The 26,078-nt window shown below is 43.3% G+C and overlaps 1 protein-coding gene across 2 annotated transcripts in view; it reads left to right on the top strand.

Moving 5' to 3' along the window:
- ppp2r3b (protein phosphatase 2, regulatory subunit B'', beta) overlaps window positions 1–26,078 on the top strand; it is an 87,837-nt gene that overhangs the window by 33,398 nt on the left and 28,361 nt on the right. For both annotated transcript variants that reach the window (XM_084310544.1, XM_084310545.1), the window contains 5 exons: window positions 14,414–14,599; window positions 16,205–16,308; window positions 18,690–18,792; window positions 24,481–24,555; window positions 25,791–25,877. In XM_084310544.1, coding sequence (XP_084166670.1) covers window positions 14,414–14,599; window positions 16,205–16,308; window positions 18,690–18,792; window positions 24,481–24,555; window positions 25,791–25,877 — 555 coding nt within the window. The remainder of the gene's footprint in view (window positions 1–14,413; window positions 14,600–16,204; window positions 16,309–18,689; window positions 18,793–24,480; window positions 24,556–25,790; window positions 25,878–26,078) is intronic.

The following is a 26,078-nucleotide window of genomic DNA, read 5'->3' as shown; positions in this document are numbered from 1 at the left end:
GAGAATCGATTTTCAGCTTGCGGCACCAGCGTGCATACGTACACATATACTATCGATAATCTAGCGTTTATTTGAAAACTATTCATAAATAGGCCGAAAAATTACAATGTTCTAGAATATTCCAGTACAGGGCGTTTATCACGGAATCTTTTTTTTCCCCTTGAAAACGAGGGCTTTTCAAAATGCTATAAAATGGAAATGAACCGATAAAAAAACAATCCGCTTCAACAATGTTGACTGGAAAATGAGTCATTGATAAGCGACGGGTAGATTAGACACATAGCCATAATTTAAAACATAGATTAGGCGATATTACCGCTAACATTGAAGTGGATGGTGGGCATTCAAGCACTAAATGTGCGCCCCCTGCTGGGCACTGAAAGTGTTAATTGTGTCTGTATTTTGTCAAAAAAATGCGTCTGATTAGGACACCATGAAATTTACTGGAAGAACATCTAGCAACAATGGCGGTTGTCTCAGGCGGTGTCTCAGGATATGTGTCCTTTTGAGAGAGGGATGAGAGAGACTAACGTTACTGAGTGAGTTTTGTAACTATGGCATCACATGCTCTTCTTAACAACTACAGAGTTTATGGTAGGGGTGGGGTGGCCGTGAGTAATCAATGACTCGCCGTTTCAACTGAACTTGTGTGGTTTTTGAGGGTGCTTGCTTGATGATAATTTTTATCACAAAATGCTTTGTTTGTGCCACTCACCCACTGAAACAGAAATCTCTCTGAAATCCTGTGAGACGTGAGTTGTTGCAGGAAGACAACACTGGTCAGCTCTGGAGCATGAGTGGAAACGTTGTTGCATTGAAAGCTAGCTTTAGCGTTATGATCTAAAAGATAAAAACAACAGTTCCCGTTTGTGCATTTCCAAATTGTGCCAACATGTCGGCCACTTTGCATGAATGAATGAATGAATGAAAACTTTATTTAACAGATTGCAGAATGGGTACAATACAGTACGGCTCAATACACACAATTGTTAAGGGGATGCAGACCTGAGAAAGACGTTTGTCTTGTTTACATCAGGGTCCCCCATTTTCAATTCATATAGACATTTATGACATACACAACATACATGACATTTATGGCATAGGGACATATAGGTATTTAGTACTGATACATTTCTGATATAAACGGTATTCATATATACAGTACTGTTACCCCTAGATCCTGACAGAGTATATACATATGATGGGGAGGAGACTGTCTATTAGGAGGTGGTGGGGGTTTTGGGCATTTACGGTGGCCAGTTTCGAATTGCAGCCTCCCGTAGGTGCTCTTTAAGAGCGGTTTTGAATGTGGGTAGGGATTCACATTTCTTTACAGCTTTGGGTAGGGCGTTCCACATTGATGTGGCATAATTGCGAAACGTGTTTAGTCCCTTGTTTGAGTCAAATCTGGGTTTAACATGATTTGTTGAGCTTCCTCTGGTGTAGTGGTTGTGGTATTCACTGACCTTTGGGAAGTATTTTGACATGTACATGGGTACCTTAGTCGTATAGTGTATCTTGTAGACTAGGCCCATTGCAAGTTGCTGTACTCTGTCGTCTACTCTAAGCCATCCTAGGTTGTCAAAGTGGGCAGGGGTGAGGTGGGTTCTGGGGGTAAGGTCAAGTAGTTTCTTTAATAGTTGTCATACAGAAGTACAGAATACTTTCATACAAAATGCTTCTTACTGTTACGCTCCAGAGACTGTGCTAGACAAGATAGTATCAAATAACATAGTATAGCATGTAATTTAGAAGAAGAAAATGAGGTCACAGTGTTCGGTATAGACATATGTACAATGTTCTGAGTTACCATATAATATACAATACTATGCAGTGTACTAATGTACAGTACTATCTAGTGCAAAGCAGAAATGGGATGAGGTACAATTTAGGTACAATTTACAGTAAGGTGTACGAGTTGTAGTGCAATCCTTCATCAATAAATATAAAGTGTGGGGAGTGGGTGCTACAGTGTGTTTGTTTAAAATGGGTGTGTGCTATAAAGTGTGTGGAGTGGGTGCTACAGTGTGTTTGTTTAAAGTGAGTGTGTGCGTGTGGATGTGTGTGCTATGTGCGTTTGGTGGTTGTTGTTGTGTAGTGTTCATTCATTGTTCGTTTAGCAGCCTGATGGCCTGGGGATAGAAGCTTCTTCTGAGTCTTTCTGTGCTCGCCTTGAGACTCCGGTATCGCTTGCCTGACCGCAGCAGTTCAAAGAGGCAGTTGTTCGGGTGACTGGAGTCTTTAATGATTCTCTTAGCCTTGCCCGTGCAACGCTTGTTGTAAATGTTCTGGAGGGTGGGGAGCCCCCCTCCAATTGTGCGTTCGGCTGAACGTGTCACTCTTTGTAGTCTGCTTCGGTCTTGTGCAGTGCTATTCCCAAACCAGGAGGTGATGTTGCCGGTCAAGACAGGGTTTCCGTTAGAAAAAATTGTTGCCGGTCTCCGTGACCTGCAAGATTTCAACTACCGGACAAATGAGATTAATTCCGGTCATAGTTTATTAAGCTTTAAAACAATTGATAGGCAGGCTATATAAAGAATGTCATCCTCAAGGCATGTAGATTTATAATATTATTACTTAAAACTAGGCTACTTTTGCGTATACAGTCATTAATATATTCCAAATAAAATAAGTCCCTCGATACTCCGTCTCCGTGCTGCTGCTGACTTGAAATAAAATAGACCGCGTATGTGGCAGTCGGTCCGACACTAAACAGCAGTCTGTTATAATCACATTTTTATGAGCTAACGAATTCCGTTATATTGGACATTTGTATTAATTATATCAAGCGAAGAACTGAGAAAGCAGAGAGACGGCAACATTATTGTGGTTTGCGTGACTACTCTCTCCACCTCAATGTCACGCGGTCGAAAAGGGCGCTTGTCTATTGGACAGTGGAAATGTGTGTGTGGCTGCGATCCTGTGTGTGCGCGCGCGCGTGTGTGTGTACTGCGGAGCCCAGATCAGCGGAGCCGAGTTTTGACATGGCATTGATCCATTGTTCTATTGAAGCACATTACCACCATCCTCTCGCTAAACAACTTGTAGACCACGGTGTTTTTATGAGTGCCCACAAGTAGCCGTTTTAATAATATAATAAGCCGCGCGCCTCGGTAATAATAATAAGCCGCGTTTTTTCTTCCTTCTTCCCAAGATGCACAGACATAGATAGATAGATAGATAGATAGAGAGATAGATAGATAGATAGATAGATAGATAGATAGATAGATAGATAGAGAGATTAGATGCAGTGTGCTTGTTTTGCAGTGAGTGCTGCGAGCAGTGGTAATAATAATCACTTCCTATATTTGGTTCGCGTTTGGTCCGATGAAGCGAACCGAGACCTACGTTTTTAAAGCTCTCGCTGACAACGTCGTTGTCATTATTAGAAGCAACGAGGAAACAAATGTAATGATCGTTTCGTTCATCGCATAGGCTATTTAATTTTAGCCTATTTTAATACAATTCAAATAATCAAATTGTGCTTAGACTCAGGGAATTATTTTCACCGGACATTAAGACCGGAGAAATTAAATATGTCGGACTTCAAGAGATTTTGCCGGACAAATACCGGTAATTACCGGCTAACGGAAACGCTGGGTCAAGATGCTCTCTATTGTACATGAGTAGAAGTTCTTAAGGATCTTCTGACTGACTTGGAACTTCCTTAGGCGCCTGAGGAAGTAGAGGCGTTGTCGTGCCTTCTTCACAACACTGTCAATGTGTGTGGTCCATGTCAAGTCCTCGGATATGTAGGCTCCGAGGTACTTAAAGCTGTTGACTCTCTCAACCGGTGCCCCGTCGATGCTGAGGGGGCTGTAGTCCTTGACCCCCGACCTCCTGAAGTCCACAATCATCTCCTTTGTTTTGCTGACGTTCAGGGAGAGGCTGTTTTCCTGGCACCATCCCGCCAGGACCTTGACCTCTTCCAGGTAGGCCCTCTCGTCGTTGGCAGAGATCAGGCCCACCACCACTGTGTCGTCAGCAAATTTGATGATTGTATTGCTACTCCGCTGAGCCACACAGTCGTGTGTGTACAGGGAGTAGAGGAGGGGACTCAGAACACAGCCCTGGGGGGCCCCTATGTTGAGGGTGATGGATGAGGAGGTGCAGTTGCCTGCTCTCACCACCTGGGGTCTGCCAGTCAGGAAGTCCAAGACCCACTGGCAGAGGTCATAGTTCAAGCCCAGGTCCCTGAGCTTGGCTATGAGTATGGAGGGGACTATGGTATTGAATGCCGAGCTGTAGTCGATTAATAGCATTCTCACATAGTTCCCCTGCCTCTTGTCCAGGTGTGATGCTGCTGTGTGCAGCACATGGGCTATGGCATCCTCCGTGGACCTGTTGGGGCGGTATGCAAATTGCAGGGGGTCCATGTTGATGGGGAGGGAGGAGCAGATGTAGCCCTTTACTAGCTTCTCAAAGCACTTCATGGCTATGGAGGTGAGAGCTACAGGGCGGTAGTCGTTGAGGCAAGCAGGCTTGGATTTTTTGGGTACAGGGATAATAGTGGACTTCTTCAGGCAGGTGGGGATGACAGCCTGTTCTAAGGACAGGTTAAATATGTCAGTGAATACTGGGGCCAGTTGGTCGGCACAGACTTTTAGGACGCGGCCGGGGATGCCGTCCGGACCTGCTGCCTTCCTGATATTCACTTTTTTAAAGGTCCGCCTCACCTCATGCTCTGTTACCCTGAACACTGCGCCTCCATCAGCAGCCGACCCCCCCCCCCCCATTGCCGTGGCTTGTGAGCTGGTGTTGTTATTACCAGCATCAAACCTTGCATAGAAGGTATTGAGGTCATTTGCTAAGGAGATGTCACTGTTCAGTTTGAGGGAGGCGCCTTTGTAGTCTGTCATCGTTTTGAGCCCCTGCCACATAGCTCTAGAGTCAGCTTGTTCAAACTGGAGTTCAATTTTATCCCTGTAGCGCCGTTTGGCCTCTGACACTGTCCTCCTTACGTTGTATCGCGCCACCTTGTGGTCATTCATGTTGCCTGCCACTAGGCCGTCGTTGTATGCTTTGGTGCGCTCTCTCAGAGCTTCACGGACGGATTTGTCTACCCAGGGTTTTTGATTTGGGTAAACTCTCATTTTGGTAGTGGGGATTGTTTCTTCCACCCTAGTACAAACATAGTCCAGCACTGTTTCCGTGTAGACATTAATGTTATCTGTGTCGCGGAACACATTCCAGTCTGTGCAGTGAAACACAGACCGGAGCGTCTCCTCTGACGTCAAATCCCATTTCTGCACCTCTCGCGAGACTACAGGAGTACTTTTGATTCTCTGTTTGTACTTGGGTGAAAGAAAGATTGACGCGTGATCTGATTTACCAAAGCCACTATCAGAATGAGCCTTGTAGCCACCTTTAAATTGCGTGTAACAGTGATCTAGGATGTTACCGCCTCTGGTGTTGCAAGTCACATGCTGATAGAAGTCAGGTAATACCTTTCTCAGATTGGCGCTATTGAAATCGCCCAGCACCAAAATGGCGGCGTTAACGTTCGTCGCTTGTATTCTATTTACCTCGTCGTGGAGTCTGGAGAGCGCGGCGTTGTTGCTGGCTTGCGGTGGAATATACACCTACAAGGATGATCGCCGTTAACTCCCTCGGGAGGAAGAAAGGACGGCACTTGATGGTTATATACTCCAGGTCTGGGCAGCAGTGGTTGGATAATTCCTTCACGTTAGTTGGATCGCTCCAATTTTTGTTAAACATGAAGGCAATACCTCCTCCACGTTGTTTACCGGACTCTGCTGTCCGATCCTTGCGATGGATAAAGAAGTGAGTAGTCTGACCAGTTTGTTTTGTGATGTTTGTAATCTTGTTTTAAGCGCCTTTGAGATGCTTTGGTACCATGAGTTGCACGGATAGTCGTAGTACCCTTGAATGAGTGCTCCTGCCAGAGTCTTCAGGGTATTCTTGTTTACCAGAGAGGAGATCCGGTACAAGAATCTAGTTCGTTGGTTGACTTTTTTTTATTACATTGGATGCCATTTTGTCACAGGAAAGATTTGCCTCTAGGATGGAACCCAGGTAGGTAATTTCGTCTTTCTTTGTGACAATATTGTCACCCACTGTAACTGAGAAGCCGTTGGTCTTGCTGAGTTTGTTATTTGAACCGAAGAGAATGGACTCTGTCTTACCCAGGTGTAATGATAGTTTGTTATCAGCGAGCCATATGCAGATTTTGCCTAGTTCCGAGCTGAGGGTTTTTTCAACCTGCAACTTGTTCTTGTCAGAGACCAGCAGGGCTGAGTCGTCCGCAAACAGGAACAAGTTGCAGTCACAGGCTGACGACATGTCATTTGCATAAATTAGGAAGAGTAGCGGTCCTAGTATGCTTCCTTGTGGAACACCACAGCTCACTGTGAGGGGGGGGATAGAGTGCCGTTTACCTCTACCATCTGTTCTCTCCCCTCCAGGTAGGATTGCATCCAGCTCACTGATAAACTATCAAAACCAATTGCTTTTAGCTTGTCAATCAGAATGGAGTGATTGACAGTGTCGAAGGCCTTTTGTAGGTCCAGCATGACCATGCCGCAGTATTTGCCCGCGTCCACCTCTTGTTTGATGTGGTCGTTCAAATAGAGGAGGCATGTGTCAGTGGAGTGGGACGTTCTGAAGCCAGATTGGAATTTGTAGATTAGATTTTTTTCCGCCAGGTACTTTTCGACCTGTTCGCATAGCGTTGATACTTAGACTTTTTTCTTTTATCAAATTATATATTTTTTCTTTCACATGGAACATAAAACATGACAAAATACAATACAGTAATAATAATAGTAAACAGGACAATAATAGTAATGACAATAGAAATAACAGAAATAATAAATACAGAACATAAAATCAAATTATATTATCACAGACACCACAAAAGACATCCCTAAACAATTACTCGAGCACTACACTAAGTAATTCCTGCGAGTACTCGACCTGGGAAAACATTGCTCCTGCCCATCCCTAGATTATGGCTCCTCTTTCCTTCTCACCTTGGAAAAAGGGTCCTTGAAAAGTGCTGCTTGAGTGAAGGTAAACATGCTGCTTCTCCTCCCCCGCTCCCTCCCCAGAGCAGAGTGCTGTGTTCGCCTTATCCACTTCGCTGCCACATTGGTCAAGTTTGATGCAATGTGATGCGGTACGGATGCGGTAACGTGCCCGTTCAGTTCAATGTTCAGGGTTTCTGCGGGGTATTAAAAAAAAAGTCTTAAAGTATTACATTCATAATTCTCAATTTTAAGGCCTTAAAAGGTATTAAAAAGTCTTACATTTAATTTGCACAGCTATAAAGAATTTTGTGGGGCAGCCCAGGTGTCGGGAGACCAAATAATATAAAAAATATGAAATGTTTTTATATTCAAGTTGTTCTTTGCGGGGCTACCGGGTGCTTGGTTTGTCTGGCGAGGGCTTGTATGGAACGTGCAATAATTTAAATTGGTGCACAAGTGCAGCCGCCAGCTCAGTGTCGCTATGTGTTGTTTTTTTGCTAGTATGGTTGTGAAATTGGTATTGCATTTAGCTCTTAAGTGGTATTAAAAAGGTCTTAAAGTCTTAAATTCAACTTGTTGAAACCTGCTGATACCCTGATGTTAAAGCATAGCTATAAATAAATCTCACTTCAAGAACCAAATTAGTCAAGACACCAGACGGAATAGGTGGGAATCACAAGCTCATGATTACCTGACTCGGATTGTTTTTCACCTCTGTGGTTTTTGAAACACATGGCAGTGAATTAGTCATCAGCTCATTGAAATGCGTTCATAGTGATCTTGGAAAACAAAAGATTGTGGCTAATTGAGTCAGACTGTAGTGGCTGCATCAGAGGAGTGCATGCATCACAAAGGGGCAACTTCTATTATGCCAATACTGATAATATGAAAAATAGAATATCGAAGCCGATTCTTGTCCAGACCGATAATCCGTCGACCCCGGATTGAGAGAGCAGAGAGAAACTGAGCCTTGTAGTAATGACCCAGAGACAACAGACCCCTGTCACTCTAGTGTCTATAGTATTGAATTGAATGATCTTTTATTGTCATTCATTATACTCAGGTACAATGAGATTTTCACATGGCTTCTCCCGATGTAGTTAAAACAAATGAATAAATAAAAGCAGGACCAGGGAACAGCAGTAATGGCAGGAGCATATAATGCTGTGTACACGCACACACACACACACACACACACACACACACACACACACACACGGAGCACACATGCCTGCCCTGCTTGTATCTCCAAAGCTGTCATTAGCAACTGCTGTTTGCCTGTAATCAGTACTGGTATTTAAACTCTGCCAAGGTGGCTCCTCTCTCTCCATCCCCTCTCCCTCTCTCTCTATGCCCTCTATTTTCTCTCTCTCTCTCTCTCTCTCTCTCTCTCTCTCTCTCTCTCTCTCTCTCTCTCTCTCTCTATCCTCTCTCTCTCTATCCCCTCTCTCTCGTCATGGACACAGACACAGACGATGTGGCTCGTTATCTAGTCAATTGTTATCTATCCTTTTGCTGGATTTCATGCACATGCACACGTACACACACGCACGCACACAGGGTTGGCCTGATCGTCCATCGCTGATGGCTGACATTGATCACTGAGCCCAACATTGATTTTCTTTGTAATTCACTGGTATATTCCGCAGTTACATCACTATGACTAGTATTTAATATTTGTTTATAATCTGATGCTTAATGAGGCTTTTAGGCTACAAGGAGGAAGTGTAAGGAAGGACCGGGTCAGAAGGTGAGGGTGTGAATTATCTCAAATGTGCAACAAATAAAAATAGTAATTAATATCCAACATGCATACATATAAAAAGTATATGCAAAATTATAGTACCTTTTTAATAAAGAGTAGCCCTAAGACCACCACTCATCCAACATCATCGTCCATCACAATGTTTTGTCGCCCCACCACACACACACACACACACACACACACACACACACACACATTCTTCCCCCTGTTAGACCTAAGCCACTAAGCCTATATCATTATGATCTGTCCATGGGCTTCAGGTTTAGGCTTATTTGCTTGACCAGGGATGTCGGACACCGTATAACCTCACAGACCTTCACTATCTGAACAGAACATGATGTTTATCTGTGTCTCTTGACCTTCTACATGGGAACAACGCTGAAGTTGAGGGACATGTTAAACTTGTGACCCGAGCAAGAATCGATTGTCCGCGCTCAGGCACACATTGGAATGTCATGGAGGCCTGTGTCTGATTTTATCATCTCTACCAGGCCAAGCCTGGGGGGTTATGTGTTTGTGTGTGTCGGTCTGTTTGTGTATATCTATCCAGAGCTAATCTCACCAACTACAAGGCCGTGGTGGATGACACTGAGCACACAGGTTGGCGGCACGGACGCGACTCCTGAAATATTTTTCAAATCGGTCAACGACAAGTATTTTAATTTAATAAATGTCCATCATTGTCTATTCAAATAGATATTCAGTATAAAGTTCCACCTTTTGAACACAAGAGGGCGATATACTACACACTAGGGCTGACCTTCGAATTTTTTTGGCATTCGAAGCTTCGGGGCCGAGATTCGAAGCTTCGAGATAAAAAATAAAAAGATTAAATTCTTAAAATTTTTTATTTTATTAAAATTGTTTATGTTGTGGGACTTGTACAGCACTTAGACAAACAAAACACTTTGCTTTCATGAAATATTGTAAGCCGTCATTTGAGGCTTTATAAAAGCAGCACAATGAACACAAATCTGTCAGTGCCGAGTCCGACCTCATCTTAAATAACAAACAGCATAGCTTGTTGTAGTTAACAAAGAGAGGCAGAGTTATAGCAGAAAAAAGTGTTTTTTAATTTTTTTTATATATTAGAATTTTATTTTCCCTTCGAATCCTATGCCCATCGAACGAAGCTTCGAAGTATTTAAGACAGCCCTACTACAACTCGCTGCTCAGAGCCTCAGGGAATCGACTCTCTGGCAGCTGTTTACAACATGGAAATGCCATAGTGACCCTATTGTCGTTGATATACCTAATACCTATGCATTAAAAACATGCATAAATTAATTCCCATCATTGTCTACTGAAATAATTCCCACCCCCTCATGCTTGGAACCTGCTTCTAACATGCTTCCTATGCTTCCTATTACTGCCCGGCGCTAGTATGCTAATGATCATGCATAAGGAGCTCTCATAAGGAGAGCGGTCAGTGTTTTAATTTTTTTTTTTTTACAATCAAGTTTCATAAAAATCTTAGTCAAACCTTTATTATGGATATTAAAAATGCTGGCAGAGTACATGTTGTCGTGAACATTTTAATTAAATAAAGAAATTCCCTATCCATAGTCGCTGTGGGAAAAAATTAAATAAAATAAATTCCCTACCTACCCATGGCCTTAACTGACAACCAACAGGAACCAAACAATTTATTTGGTTAGGCCTTAGCTTATTATACAACTCTTACCTGTCCGATGCAAAGACATTAAACTCTATTCTGGGACCAAAGTCCTCTGTCCTTTTGACAGCAGCTATAACTTAGCTACATCTTTTAATAGTTTTATTGCTGCTTTTATAGTGTAGAAAGGTATTTTCTGTATCAAAAGAAAGACTCTACGTGAAGTAGGCGACATGTTGTTGGTACAATTTTGAAATGTACAAAGACTACTTGTTTTTATCTGATATGGCTGGTAGCTATATTCCAATGCAACAAATGTTTGTTTTCTTGGCTCACATCTCACAGATCCAGCTGCATCGCAAGGTAAACAAACACACACACACACACACACATTATGCCTCGCAGGATTCCAGAGAGACTGTTTGAGTGAGCTTTCCGTTTCAGTGTCAAAACAAGCACTTCTACTGGATGCACCTTACTTGGTAACCAAATAACAAGAGGGAATTATTTTCACAGGCCACTATGACCAATATGTTGGACTTCAACACACAGGTACGGTGGCTCATAATCATTATCGGGTCATTTAGCCAAATTATCTACACATAATTAATTTATAATACTAAAAAACACAAATCATCCGAATCCTGAATTGAGCTTTGAATGCCCATATACCGAACAAATTACGAACCATTGGAACGTTTGTGGCCAGCCCCAACACATTCACACACCACATTGAAGGGATTCCTCTGCCTGCCTCGATTCTCGTATTGCCATGAATAGTATAGACCAGGGGTCAGCAACCTTTTTGACATGGAGTGCCAGCCTGTTTGAAATATAGTTGTAACTAGTGTGCCTCAACAATATTCCGTGCATCGTAATTTTTTTTTCTCATAATCAGGTCTTTTTAATGATAATTTTTACATTATTACATCATTATTGTTATTGTTATTATTAACAATATTATTATGATGGTTGTATCAACCCTAAATCTGAGTTGGGGGGGGGGGGGGGGGGGGGGGATGCAATGCAGACAAACAGCTGACCATTTCACTCACATTTGCCCATTCATTTTTGGACACATCACACACCATCGGTGTGTGTACTGTACGTGTGCTGTCATAGATCCACCTACAGGCCTAATGGAGAACACCAGGAGAACACCAGGATGTGAATGGAGGGTGAATGTGAGGTATATCGTGTAAATACGCTTTGATTGATCGCAAGACTACACTGTAAAAAAACAATAATAATAAGTAGGGCTGACCTTCGAAGCTTTTTTTGGCAATCGAAGCTTTTTATCGTATGTTGTGGGACTTGTACAGCACTTTCGTAAACTTTGTTGTTTTTAAATGTGCTCTATAAATAAAGTGGGTTGGATTAATTAATTAACTAGCCCCTTTCGTGACTGACGCAGCCAACAAGGTTTCACTCGGCTGTGTGATTTAATTCAAGGTGGATCGCTGTTGTCGTTTGAACAACTTCAGATTTCATGGGAACTACCAATCCCCCAAATCAAGAATGTTTAAGATGAATGAAGTAAGATTTTGATTATTTGAAATATGGCCTGTGTAGACAAAACTATGCACAGAATTATGTCAGTCTACAAGGTCCGGATTCTACATGGGCCGGCAATGTAGACCTTGTAGACTCCACTACAGACCAATTATCAGTGAATGTTCATGCATTTTTAAGAAGGGCAACTTCCACAAAAAAAACAATGAACTCACCAAAACATCTCAGTAGCACCTTATCTAAATGTTCTATTTCATATATGGAGATTCATATTTATTTATGTATTGCATGCATTTCTACATTTTATTTCCTATTTTGTTTATTCATCCCAGTATCTTTCTTTCTTATGTGTGGAATTCTACAAGGCATGTAGGTGTATATGTGTTTGAGGATGATATCCTTCAAACAGGCAATAGTGATGATATAATTTGGGCAGTGCTGAGCTGGGTTACTTTCCTCCAGTGTATTTGTCCCCCGGCCCCACCCAATGGCCCCATGCGCGCACGCACGCACGCACGCACACACACACACACACACACACACACACACACACACACACACACACACACACACACACACACACACACACATTTAGTCATTTAGCTGACGCTTTTATCCAAAGCGACTTACAAGTTCTGTAACAAGACAGCAAGAAGGGTACAACTCTATCAGCTGAGTAACAATGTTTATCAAAGTGTTGCGTGTTACAGTGTAGGTTAGTTTATTAGGACAAGTGCATGACAGTAAGGTTAGTCATGGTTAGATTTTTATTAAATTTTTTTTTATAAATCATTTCAGATAATGGTTGAAGAAGTGAGTCCTTAGTCGACGGCGAAAGATTGGACGGGATTCGTCTGTCCTAACTGGGATGGGTAGTACACACACACACAGTTCAGTTACTGTGCATTAAGGTTTTCAGTTTTCAATCCATAATAAGTTAACAGAAAAATAAGTACACAACCACATTATTTCAACCTAATCAAACTATGTTTATTGTCATTGTTTTAAGAACACAAGTTGACTTGGTAATACTCACATTTTGAGTAAAACAAATGGCTTTTAACATGTGCAATGTTCAATGAAATAGAAAAATAAATAATCAAATGTGTTGATTAATCCCACTGGTCACAATGGTGACCGTAATAATGTTTTTGTTATAAGGCTGAGGCTCTGCAAATGTTACTGAATGATGTAGCAATGTATTTCCAGCTAAATTGAAATAATAAACAAATAAAGGGTCTCAATTAAATATGTGGTAGTAAAAAGAACCTGTGGGAGGATTTCAACAAGATAAATGCGACAACAGTGCAAAATATTTCACTATAATATTTCAAAGCAAAAAAAAAATATATATATATACCGGTATATAATTTTTTTTATTTAATTTTTTTTAGTGCTGCCCCCTGTGCCTAAATGCTCCCGCGTGCCTAGGGTTGCCTACCCCTGGTATAGACCTTGACAGCACCTTCAGCCCACCTCTCTCTCTCACCCACAGCTTGAGCCACGTGCCTAGGGTTGCCTACCCCTGGTATAGACCTTGACAGCCATAGATATATATAGAACACTAGATAGCTTGCCCGCGCTGCCGGCCAATGGAGAGCGACGTCGCTGAACCGCCGCCATCTTGGGAGGGTCAGCCTTGAGTGAGAGTGAGTGAGCTGCACAGACAAAAATACTCATAACTCGCTGAAATATTGACGGATTTACAAACGGTTTGGTTTATTACAAGCATTATTAACGTGGCTATGATTCAAGCGGTTTGTAAAAAAAAAACATCTTTAAATTTTTTTCTTTTTTATAAGTATGCAGTATCATTTGTTTGTAAATCCGTCAATATTTCAGCGAGTTATGAGTATTTTTGTCTGTGCAGCTCTCTCACTCAAGGCTGACTCTCCCAAGATGGCAGCGGTTCAGTGACGCTGGTGACTCCGCCTTAAGCTATCTAGTGTTCTATATACTATATCTATGTTGACAGCACCTTCAGCCCACCTCTCTCTCTCACCCACAGCTCTCTCTCTCTCTCTCTCTCTCTCTCTCCGGGCAACTTTGACAAATGTAATCAGATCTGGTTATTTCTTCAACTAGAATTATAATGTCAACTTAAGTCTTCTAATTGAATGGATGTATTAGCCAATACAATCACCAGCAGAAAATATTATTATATATTTTAATTAAATATTAATTAATTAATTTAATATTATTTGCACCATTTCAACATTAGCTTCCTACTCTCACGTGCCACTTATAAGTCCTACTGGAATTGTCAGAAGGTACTGTAGCAGCAGTGCTCCTGGGGGAGAGTGCCCCCGGGTGTTAACCCTTTCACTGCCGCACCACCAAACGGTTAACCCTTTCACCCTGCGACAATACACAGAAGGTTAACACTTTCACTGCCACACGACAGCCGGTTAACCCTTTCACTGACACACGACAGAAGGTTAACCCTTTACTATCACACAACACAAAAGTTCAGCGTTTACATTCCGCAGCGTCGGATGCTAACGGAGACTCTCCCCGTCTTGTGGTTCCCAGGCGCAGGTGAAGCCCGAGGAGCCGGTGGCCAGAGCGCTGAGTGAAAGCATTCCAAAGTTCTACTTCCCGCGCGGCCGGCCCAAGGCCAACCCCAACATCGACGGCCTCATTTCCAAGATTGAGAAAACATTTTCCCAATTCCCCAATGAAAGGGCCACCATTGACGACATGGGGCAGGTTGCCAAGGTGAGCATGTGATTTGTAGCATGGGGGCTCCATTATTTTCATTAGTGCTATTAGCCCCCCTCTCTCCCCCTCTCACAATGTTTGCTGCTTTTAACCCCATGGAAAATATTATCTCTGTTCCCCCAGAGGAACACGGGCAGTGACCCGAGGGGAACCTGCGACGTCAGTTATGCTTCCTCTGGGAAGTGCTTTAGTGAAGCAGCGTGCTGATGATCAACACGAGCGGCGCTATAATGTGTCACTGTGCTCATGATCAACACGAGCGGCGCTATAATGTGTCACTGTGCTGATGATCAACACGAGCGGCGCTATAATGTGTCACTGTGCTGATGATCAACACGAGCGGCGCTATAATGTGTCACTGTGCTGATGATCAACACGAGCGGCGCTATAATGTGTCACTGTGCTGATGATCAACACGAGCGGCGCTATAATGTGTCACTGTGCTGATGATCAACACGAGCAGCGCTATAATGTGTCACTGTGCTGATGATCAACACGAGCAGCGCTATAATGTGTCACTGTGCTGATGATCAACACGAGCAGCGCTATAATGTGTCACTGTGCTGATGATCAACACGAGCAGCGCTATAATGTGTCACTGTGCTGATGATCAACACGAGCAGCGCTATAATGTGTCACTGTGCTGATGATCAACACGAGCGGCGCTATAATGTGTCTGAATGTACATTATCTGTCTGAATGTATCTGTCTGAATGTACAGTATCTGTCTGGATGTATCTGTCTGAATGTACAGTATATGTCTGGATGTATCTGTCTGAATGTACAGTATATGTCTGGATGTATCCGTCAGAATGTACAGTATCTGTCTGGATGTATCTGTCTGAATGTACAGTATATGTCTGGATGTATCCGTCAGAATGTACAGTATCTGTCTGGATGTATCCGTCAGAATGTACAGTATCTGTCTGGATGCATCCGTCTGAATGTACAGTATCTGTCTGAATGTACAGTATCTGTCTGAATGTACAGTATCTGTCTGGATGTATCTGTCTGAATGTACAGTATGTCTGGATGTACAGTATCTGTCTGGATGTATCTGTCTGAATGTACAGTATATGTCTGGATGTATCCGTCAGAATGTACAGTATCTGTCTGGATGCATCCGTCTGAATGTACAGTATCTGTCTGAATGTACAGTATCTGTCTGAATGTACAGTATCTGTCTGGATGTATCTGTCTGAATGTACAGTATATGTCTGGATGTACAGTATCTGTCTGGATGTATCTGTCTGAATGTACAGTATATGTCTGGATGTACAGTATCTGTCTGGATGTATCTGTCAGAATGTACAGTATATGTCTGGATGTATCCGTCAGAATGTATAGTATCTGTCTGGATGTATCCGTCAGAATGTACAGTATATGTCTGGATGTATCCGTCAGAATGTACAGTATATGTCTGGATGTATCCGTCAGAATATACAGTATATGTCCATCTGTCTGAATGTGTGTCTGAATGTAATGTATCTGTCTGAATGCATTTGTCTGACTGTATCTCTCCAGGCACTTGGAGGTTTCTTTGTCCCTCCCTCCACTCCTCTCCTAACACGGCCCTCCTCTCCCCCCCCTGTGTCTCTGCAGGCCTGCGAGTGTCCCCTCTACTGGAAAGTCCCATTGTTCTTCTCTGCCGGAGGCGACAGGACGGGCTCTGTGTCCGTTCATAAGTTTGTTGCCATGTGGAGAAAGTAAGACAATAGTGCCTCTCATCCCTGACAGACACACAGGGACTCTCTCTCTCATCCCCAACAGACACACAGACGCACTCACTCTCATCCCTGACAGACACACAGACACACTCACTCTCATCCCTGACAGACACACAGGGACTCTCACTCTTATCCCCAACAGACACACAGACACACTCACTCTCATCCCTGACAGACACACAGACACACTCACTCTCATCCCTGACAGACACACAGGGACTCTCACTCTTATCCCCAACAGACACACAGACACACTCACTCTCATCCCTGACAGACACACAGACACTCACTCTCATCCCTGACAGACACACAGGGACTCTCACTCTTATCCCCAACAGACACACAGACACACTCACTCTCATCCCTGACAGACACACAGACACTCACTCTCATCCCTGACAGACACACAGGGACTCTCACTCTTATCCCCAACAGACACACAGACACACTCACTCTCATCCCTGACAGACACACAGGGACTCACTCTCATCCCTGACAGACACACAGACACACTCACTCTCATCCCTGACAGACACACAGGGACTCTCACTCTCACCCCTGACAGACACACAGACACACTCACTCTCATCCCCGACAGACACACAGACACTCACTCTCATCCCTGACAGACACACAGGGACTCTCACTCTCATCCCTGACAGACACACAGGGACTCTCACTCTCACCCCTGACAGACACACAGGGACTCTCACTCTCACCCCTGACAGACACACAGGGACTCTCACTCTCACCCCTGACAGACACACAGGGACTCTCTCTCTCATCCCTGACAGACAGACACACAGGGACTCTCACTCTCATCCCGACAGACACACAGGGACTCTCACTCTCACCCCTGACAGACACACAGGGACTCTCACTCTCACCCCTGACAGACACACAGGGACTCTCACTCTCATCCCGACAGACACACAGGGACTCTCACTCTCATCCCTGACAGACACACAGGGACTCTCACTCTCATCCCGACAGACACACAGGGACTCTCACTCTCATCCCGACAGACACACAGGGACTCTCTCTCTCATCCCTGACAGACACACAGGGACTCTCTCTCTCATCCCTGACAGACACACAGGGACTCTCACTCTCATCCCGACAGACACACAGGGACTCTCTCTCTCATCCCTGACAGACACACAGGGACTCTCACTCTCATCCCGACAGACACACAGGGACTCTCTCTCTCACCCCTGACAGACACACAGGGACTCTCACTCTCATCCCTGACAGACACACAGGGACTCTCACTCTCATCCCGACAGACACACAGGGACTCTCTCTCTCATCCCTGACAGACACACAGGGACTCTCACTCTCATCCCGACAGACACACAGGGACTCTCACTCTCATCCCTGACAGACACACAGGGACTCTCACTCTCATCCCGACAGACACACAGGGACTCTCTCTCTCATCCCTGACAGACACACAGGGACTCTCTCTCTTATCCCCAGCAGACACACAGGGACTCTCACTCTTATCCCCAGCAGACACACAGGGACTCTCACTCTCATCCCGACAGACACACAGGGACTCTCTCTCTCATCCCTGACAGACACACAGGGACTCTCTCTCTTATCCCCAGCAGACACACAGGGACTCTCACTCTTATCCCCAGCAGACACACAGGGACTCTCACTCTCATCCCTGACAGACAGACACACAGGGACTCTCTCTCTCATCCCAGACTGACCCATACAATCTCCCCCAAACAATGACTCACTGGCCAGGGAGCAGAAACGCCACACTGTGATTCTTCTATAAGGCCTTTTGTCCCTTTTTCATTTACAACAACACAAAAAAAAAGAAACCAATGATCACAAAAGGAGATCCCCCAACAACCACGAGGGAATAGCTGCTGTGTGTAACAACATATGAATGAACAAGTCCCTTCTCTGTCGTTTTCCTTCTGTCTCCGCGTTGAAAGCAACGGCACAGGGCTCCTCACAGTGTAGGTTTGTGTTGGGCCTGGGCTCGGCCCTGTGTGCCGCTGCATGCAATAGGCAAGCTGCCGCGTTAACGTACGAGGCCCCAGAGAGCCCGACTCCACTGGCCTTTGACACGAGCGCGCGTGACTTTCTGGTCTGGGGAGGGAGAGGGAGGCAGGGAGAGAGGGAGGCCGCAACGACCCCCTCCATTATGTCATCATCGTTGGCATGACACATCACCCGGTGGCAATTCAGAATCCTAATTTCCGAATCCATTAAAACCTATGATTTTTTTTAAAAACAACGATTCGAGACTTAGCGTCGTTGGATTTTTGAAGGCTAGAAGAAAGCGAGGAGGGGAGTAGGAGGGCAATAACCATCTGTTCTCTCTCTCCCTCCCGCTGCAGGACCCTGCAGACCCATCACGACGACGCGGCTAGATTCGTGCACCTCTTGGCCAAGCCTGGCTGTAATTACCTGGAACAAGAAGACTTTCTTCCATTGCTGCAGGTGAGAGGGCTTACAGCACACCCAGGGAGAGGGGGGGGGGGGGGCCTGGGGGAACTGCACCGGCGGCGGGGGAGGGAGGGAGGGAGGGAGGGAGGGAGGGAGGGAGGGAGGGAGGGAGTGGACGTAATTGCACGGCTTACCCTGCTGCAGTGTGACTGGGGTTCCCGAGAGACGGTGTTCAGGATTGACTGCTGCAGGACTGGAGCCCGGGAGACATGAGTGACGGCTGAGCCACGTGTCCGTCGAGCGCTGGAACAATAAACTAAACCATCGAGAAAGATGTGTAGCGTCTCGAGCATTCATTCCTTTGGGCCTTTTTGTACAGCAGGATTACCGTTTTATCTCCAGAAAACAATCCTTGTGCTCTTTATTTCGTTTAATTTCAAACCTTTACTTAAACTCGAAAGGCAAATGAGGTTTCCTTCATTTACAGTCACATCGAGTGTACTTACAGAAATGAGCAAAAATATACAAATAAGAAAAACAAACATATAAAATCACAACAATAAGACAACAAGACGAGGCAAAAAGCAAGGATACCAAATCAATTAAAACGCGTACAACTTGATTGACAGCGGTTGGAGACACAAGGTTTTAAACTCTGCAACAGAGAGGGGAGAATCTCGAGCTCTTAACACATTGTGCGCCAAAAACGTGATAACTCGTTATTGCCCGCCATGCGTTGTGCGCCAACAACGAATAAACTCGTTTTTGGGATCAATATTTAATTTATGGCATTATGGCATTCATAATTCACCCAGCCTCCCTCCAGGACTGCAGCTGGACCCTGTCTGATATTGCAACGCCTCAATACCGCCGTCCTGGTGGATGTCGGGCGAGTTACACTCCAAGCCAAACCAGAAGTGGCGCTCGGTGCATCGAGGAAATTCCTCCGGCAGTAATATCTTGTAACATGGGTCTAGATACACACTTGAGTGCATGGGATCGCTTTCTAAACACAATAATCAATATGATTTCGGCGTTTATTGCGTCATACAAACGGGAAATGGATATAGCAGATCGACGTCAAATAATTGGAATATTTTTCCTCCAGTCTCATCGGCGAACGGTAAGAGGAATATAACGTTATTTTCAGCCGGATTGTTTATTCATTTCATGGCAATCCATCTGATCAACATATCAACCCATACTAAATAAAGCTGTTACTGACGATCAAGGAATTATAAACGACCCCCCCCCCCCCCCTTTCCTTCACGCAGATGAAGCATAATGTATAACCGATCATATACATTTGAATTTTTTAATATAGCATGTATAGGAAAGAAACGCCAATCGATAATCTATCATATGCGTCAGGGCCTATAACTCGCGTTTTAGGAATTACTGCAGAAAACCTTAAAAACATACTTATATTCACGAGGGTACTAACACGACAATGTATAAATGAAAAAATATAACGTTCCGCACATCCGGAACGATAGATACCCGATGTTGAATGGGCCATAGTAATGTTGATATAGCTATAATATTTAAAAAGTTATAGCCCTGCAAAGAAGGTAAACATCTCCATAGGGTTACAGCACTGGCAGACTGGGCATAAGGATGGGCACAATGCCTGGCAGACAATGTGTTAAGGACCGTTGGAGTTCAACCCATGAGCTCAGTGTAGCTCAGTCCAACGTCGCTCCGCCCTCTCATGCAGATCTGCTGCGCTGGCTGTTTGTGTTCCCAGCCCTGGCAAGCTGTCGGTGAACCCCCCCCCCCCAGCTGGCCCCGCCCACTGCCCCCCCCCCCCCCCCCCCCCCTGATTCATATTCACGCTGGCAGCCGTGGCGGAGGCTGAGCCGGGCCACCCCGTTAGCATAGCGGCGCGGAGACGCCTCCTGGCACGCAGCGTTTAATTTGTATTGTGTCACTCGGGCGAATCGCCTTTGACTGTTGTGATGAATGAAATGCGGATTGCAGCGGAGTAGATCCGACTGTCCCCGCCCGCTTCCTCGGCGCCGTGATTTATGTGTTTTTCTATGATTTAATTTCTCACAGGAGGAGTCAAAAGAGTCACGGCGGCCAAACCCCCCACCCCCCCCCACCCCCCAAAAAATAAGGCATTTTAATTTCATTGCCACCTTCGCGTTTATGTCAACATTTCATTCCCCCAGCAGAGAGGAGGAGGAGGGGGGGGGTAGAGGAGGAGGAGGGGGGGGGGGGGGATAGAAGGGAAAAGAGGTGCGAGTGAGTTTGGTGGCAGGGATCTGGCTACGGTTCATTTTGCGATGCGGTGCCGCACCACATGAAAGACCTGGGAGATTCTGGCACGGGGAGGGGGAGCGGGGAGAGCAGCAGCAGCCCCTAGTCCCTTCAGCTCCCCCAGCCTGGGCCAAACCCCTCTGCCCACACAGGGTTAATCTGATCCATCGCAACAGTCTATTACATTTTATTAAAAAAAATATTTTTTTAAATAAAAGTAGCGTTTGAATTCAATGTCCTTTCCCATTATGACCTGCAGATCTTTTTTTTTCCTCTCGACATATAGCTGGATGTGTAAAACAGATGGCACTGTGGCGTATTGATCTAGATTGACGGTGACGACTTCTGATGTTGGGATGAATATGCATTCCCTGCCTACTCCCAATGTTTAATGTACGTCTTCCCAGCGAAGGGACGGACAGATGTGGTTTGTCTGTTCACTTGTCTCTCTGTGAAGAATCCCAGAAAGCAGTTAAAGGGGACATATTTGAGTCCTTTTCAACAAGTCGATGTAGATCTTTGAGGTCCCTTAAACATGTCTTTTTGACGTTTTTTTGCGGGGTGGAAAAAACACTGATTATACATTCTAGCCTTTATCTATGCCTGTAATGAGCGAGCTGCTTTTTATCATACAAATAAGATAATTATCTAGCAGTGGTGGATGAGCCTGTATAGTCTAATGAAATTCAGATCAAACTGTCAACTAGACGTTGCAGATCAAATACGACCCGAGATCCAGCAATGGCATATCAAACTTACCGTTAAAAATGTTATCGGAAACATATTTTAGGTTCCACTGTACGTAGAAATGGTTTACGAGCGAGTCGCCATTTTGTAGACTCATGTTATCAACTACAGCTATTGTGGCTGCAATTCTGAATGGCTGCTTTCAAGAGGGATGGTTCTTGTCACAGCTGAACTACAGAAACGGCACTATCTAAACATTTTCATTAGGGATGTCCGATATTATCGGCCTACCGATATTATCGGCCGATATTGGCATTAAAATGTTTTTTATACATTTCTATAACCTTTATTTACCCAGGCAAGCAAGTAAGAACAAATTCTGATTTTATTTATGTCAAAAGTATGCATAATGTTATGTTAATTCCACAACAAGACATATGTAATGTTAATTACCTGAAATTATACCGTTTTTGGGGGGGGGGGGGGGGAAACCCTGCATATATCGATATCGGTTGATATTGGTATCGGAAATTAAGAGTTGGACAATATCGGTATATCGGTATCGTAAAAAAAGCCAATATCGAGCATCCCTAATTTTCATATTTCTCAGTGTAGGATAACCCCCTCATTCTGTAAAAACAATGCAAATGTAATTTTCACAGGACCCCCTTTAAACTAGTGCTGTCAGGCGAAGAAATGTATCTAATTAATTACAGGATTTGTAATTAATTAATCTAATTAATCACATTTTAATCGCATAACCATTTTAGGCCTGATATTTTATATTCTATAATCATATTCAAATAGCATGTGTCCGGATGGCAGAATTCAGTACTGTATCTACAAAACCTTCTGTTTAATCATCTTCCTGCTTAGATTTTTCAGGTCTGGTCAATTTAGCATGGTGTTATTCAGTCGAAACAATATTTTTTTTAAGAATTGAATTGATATTCTCATTTGGTTCATTACAATTGACTCAAGCCTAGTAACAGACACAGTATTTCTGACACTGGGAATACATTCCCTGAGATCCATAGATGTCCCTAGAATCAGATACCAAGAACATGCAAATGGACTGTAAAAAAAAAAAAAAAAAAAAGTTTGTAAATGTTTATTCTACGTTCTTATGGAATGAAGGAGATTAAAAAAAAATTTATTGAGTTAATTTTCATAACGCGATAATTTGCTGTGTAATTAATTAATCTAATTAACTTGATAAACTGACAGCCCTACTTTAAACATATCCATTTGTTACTATAGAGCAGGGGTAGGCAACCCTAGGCACGCGTGCCTGCATAGGCACGCGGGGGCATTTGCATAGGCACAGAGGGCAGCAGTAAAAAAAATATATATATATATATATTTTTTTTTTTTTTGCTCTGAAATATTATAGTGAAATATTTTGCACTGTTGTCGCATTTATCTTGTTGAAATCCTCCCACAGGTTATTTTTACTACCACATATTTAATTGAGACCCTTTATTTGTTTATTATTTCAATTTAGCTGGAAATACATTGCTACATCATTCAGTAACATTTGCAGAGCCTTATAACAAAAACATTATTACGGTCACCATTGTGACCAGTGGGATTAATCAACCATTTTTATTATTTATTTTTCTATTTCATTGAACATTGCACATGTTAAAAGCCATTTTTTTAACTCAAAATGTGAGTATTACCAAGTCAACTTGTGTTCTTAAAACAATGACAATAAACATAGTTTTATTAGATTGAAATAATGTGGTTGTGTACTTATTTTTCTGTTAACTTATTATGGATTGAAAACTGACTGAACTCAATATTTTTAAGTTCTGGTAACTTATTATTATTTTTTTTTTACAGTGTAGTCTTGCGATCAATCAAAACTTATTTACACGATATACCTCACATTCACCCTCCATTCACATCCTGGTGTTCTCCTGGTGTTCTTCATTAGGCCTGTAGGTGGAGCTATGACAGCACACGTACAGTACACACACCGATGGTGTGTGATGTGTCCAAAAATGTATGGGCAAATGTGAGTGAAATGGTCGCACTGTATGCAGCTGTTTGTCTGCATTGCATCCCCCCCCCCAACTCAGATTTAGGGTTGATACAACCATCATAATAATATTGTTAATAATAACAATAACAATAATGATGTAATAATGTAAATTCTGGGTCTCAATGAATCCAAAATGTCAATGTGGGTAGAAGTGGTGGAGAGAATAAAAGCTAGCTTATAATGGTAGTGTCTGGTTAGGAGTGAGGGATAATGGAGGTACTATCCAAGGGGGGGTCCGGGAGGGGGGGGTTCGAGCTGGAGCATATGTGTGTAGGGTTTTAGAAAATAGGTATTAGGGGTATATTCTATACTAACATTTATATAATTGTAATTTCGCTGGATATACACTGTATACGGTTAAAATGTTATTATAGACTATTTTTGTTTTATCTTGTTTCTGTACTTGCATGTAATTTTAACCACCTTGACTGAAAGTTTCATTATGCATTATGTGTTGAGTACTGACTTTTAATAATTTTTGTTTTGCAATAATAAAAAAAATATAAAAAAAAATAAAAATACCTGATTATGAGAGAAAAAAATTACGATGCATGGAATATTGTTGAGGCACACTAGTTACAACTATATTTCAAACAGGCACTCCATGTCAAAAAGGTTGCTGACCCCTGCTATAGAGAGAGGGAGAGAGAGAGAGAGAGAGAGAGAGAGAGAGAGTGTGTGTGTGTGTGTGTGTTCTAAAAATGAGAGCACCAGACAGTGGGCTGACCATGCTTTGTGTTCTTCAGGATGTGGTGGACTCTCACACAGGCCTGGCCATTCTAAAAGAAGCAACTGACTTCCACACGCGCTACATGCAGACGGTGAGAGACACGCAAACATACACTATACACACCGAGTACGCTATACACACACAGAGTATGCTATACACACACAGAGTATGCTATACTCCATTATCCCATTTAAAACACACCACAAAACCCACCTGTTTAGGCAAGCGTATGTCTGATTTTATTGTAAATTTGATTGTGATTGTAAATTAACTGTTTTTAATTGTTGTATGGTGACCTTGAGTGCCCTGAAAGGCGCCTTATAAATAAAATGTATTATTATTATACACAGAGTACGCTATACACACAGAGTACACTATACACTATACACACAGAGTACACTATACACACATAGTACACTATACACACGGAGTACAATATACACACAGAGTACACTATACACACAGAGTACGCTATACACACAGAGTACGCTATACACACAGAGTACGCTATACACACAGAATACACTATACACACGGCGTACACTATACACACAGAGTACACTATAATAATAAATCATTTTATTTATATAGCGCTTTTCAATAACCCATAGACGCTGACAATAAGCAAAGGAACAGAGAAACATATAAACCACAGGGAAACGAGCAACAGTATGAATACACAAGACATAAAACCATGAGTAACCAGCAACAAATACAAAAGCCAGTAAGGGAAGAATCAGGGAAGCAAGGGAAGCTGAGGGGGGGGGGGGGGGGGGGGGGGGAGGGAGAAAGTAGGGAAGGGGAAAGGGAGGTGGTAGGTTGGAGGAGGGTGGTTATCGGTAGGGAAGGTTGTATGCTTGGGAGAACAGGTAGGTTTTGAGTCAGGATTCAAAGGTGGAGAGTCTCTGATGGTCTGAGGGAGGGTGTTCCAAAGTCGGGGTGCAGCTGGTGAGAAAACTATACACAGAGTACACTATACACACACGGAGTACACACACTATCAGAATCAGAAAGGTCTTTATTGCCAAGTAGTTTTCACATACAAGGAATTTGCTTTGGTTGTTTTTACACTACACACTATACTCACACACTAAACACTAAATACACACTACACACATGGTACACATTACACACACACACACACAAACAAGGCGTTTATGATGTATCATTGCCACACTGTCACGGGTAATAAGCGAGTCATTTCTGTCCTCTACGGAAGGTTGTTCCATGAAAAGCCCATTCCCCTCGTGCGTCGTTATCACGTCTGGTCCAACTCTGCATTTATTTGACAGTGTTTTTTTCCCTTTTATTTCCTATGGTTGTCAGGTGATCCAGAGGATATTCTACAATGTAAACCGGTCGTGGAGCGGGAGAATTACGTGTTCCGAGCTCAGGAAGAGCAACTTTCTTCAGGTTTGACAACTCTCTTTTTATTTTTTATTGTTCTTTAATGCCTTGTTTCCGTTTTCCACTTTTATTTGTGCCGTAGCCATCTTCAGATGACCAATTCAATGTAGGGATTACAACTAGGAAGTTGTTAAATCATTGATCCTACGAGACTTATTTTGTATTGTGTAGTAACATCATTATCTACTGTCTATTCCTGCAGCACTG

This window comes from Notolepis coatsorum, assembly GCF_963971535.1.
Source record: "Notolepis coatsorum genome assembly, chromosome: 3".
In the NCBI taxonomy this organism is placed as follows: Eukaryota; Metazoa; Chordata; class Actinopteri; order Aulopiformes; family Paralepididae; genus Notolepis; species Notolepis coatsorum.
The sequence above is the reverse complement of the archived record's forward strand: the minus strand, read 5'-3'. Positions and strand labels throughout refer to the sequence as shown.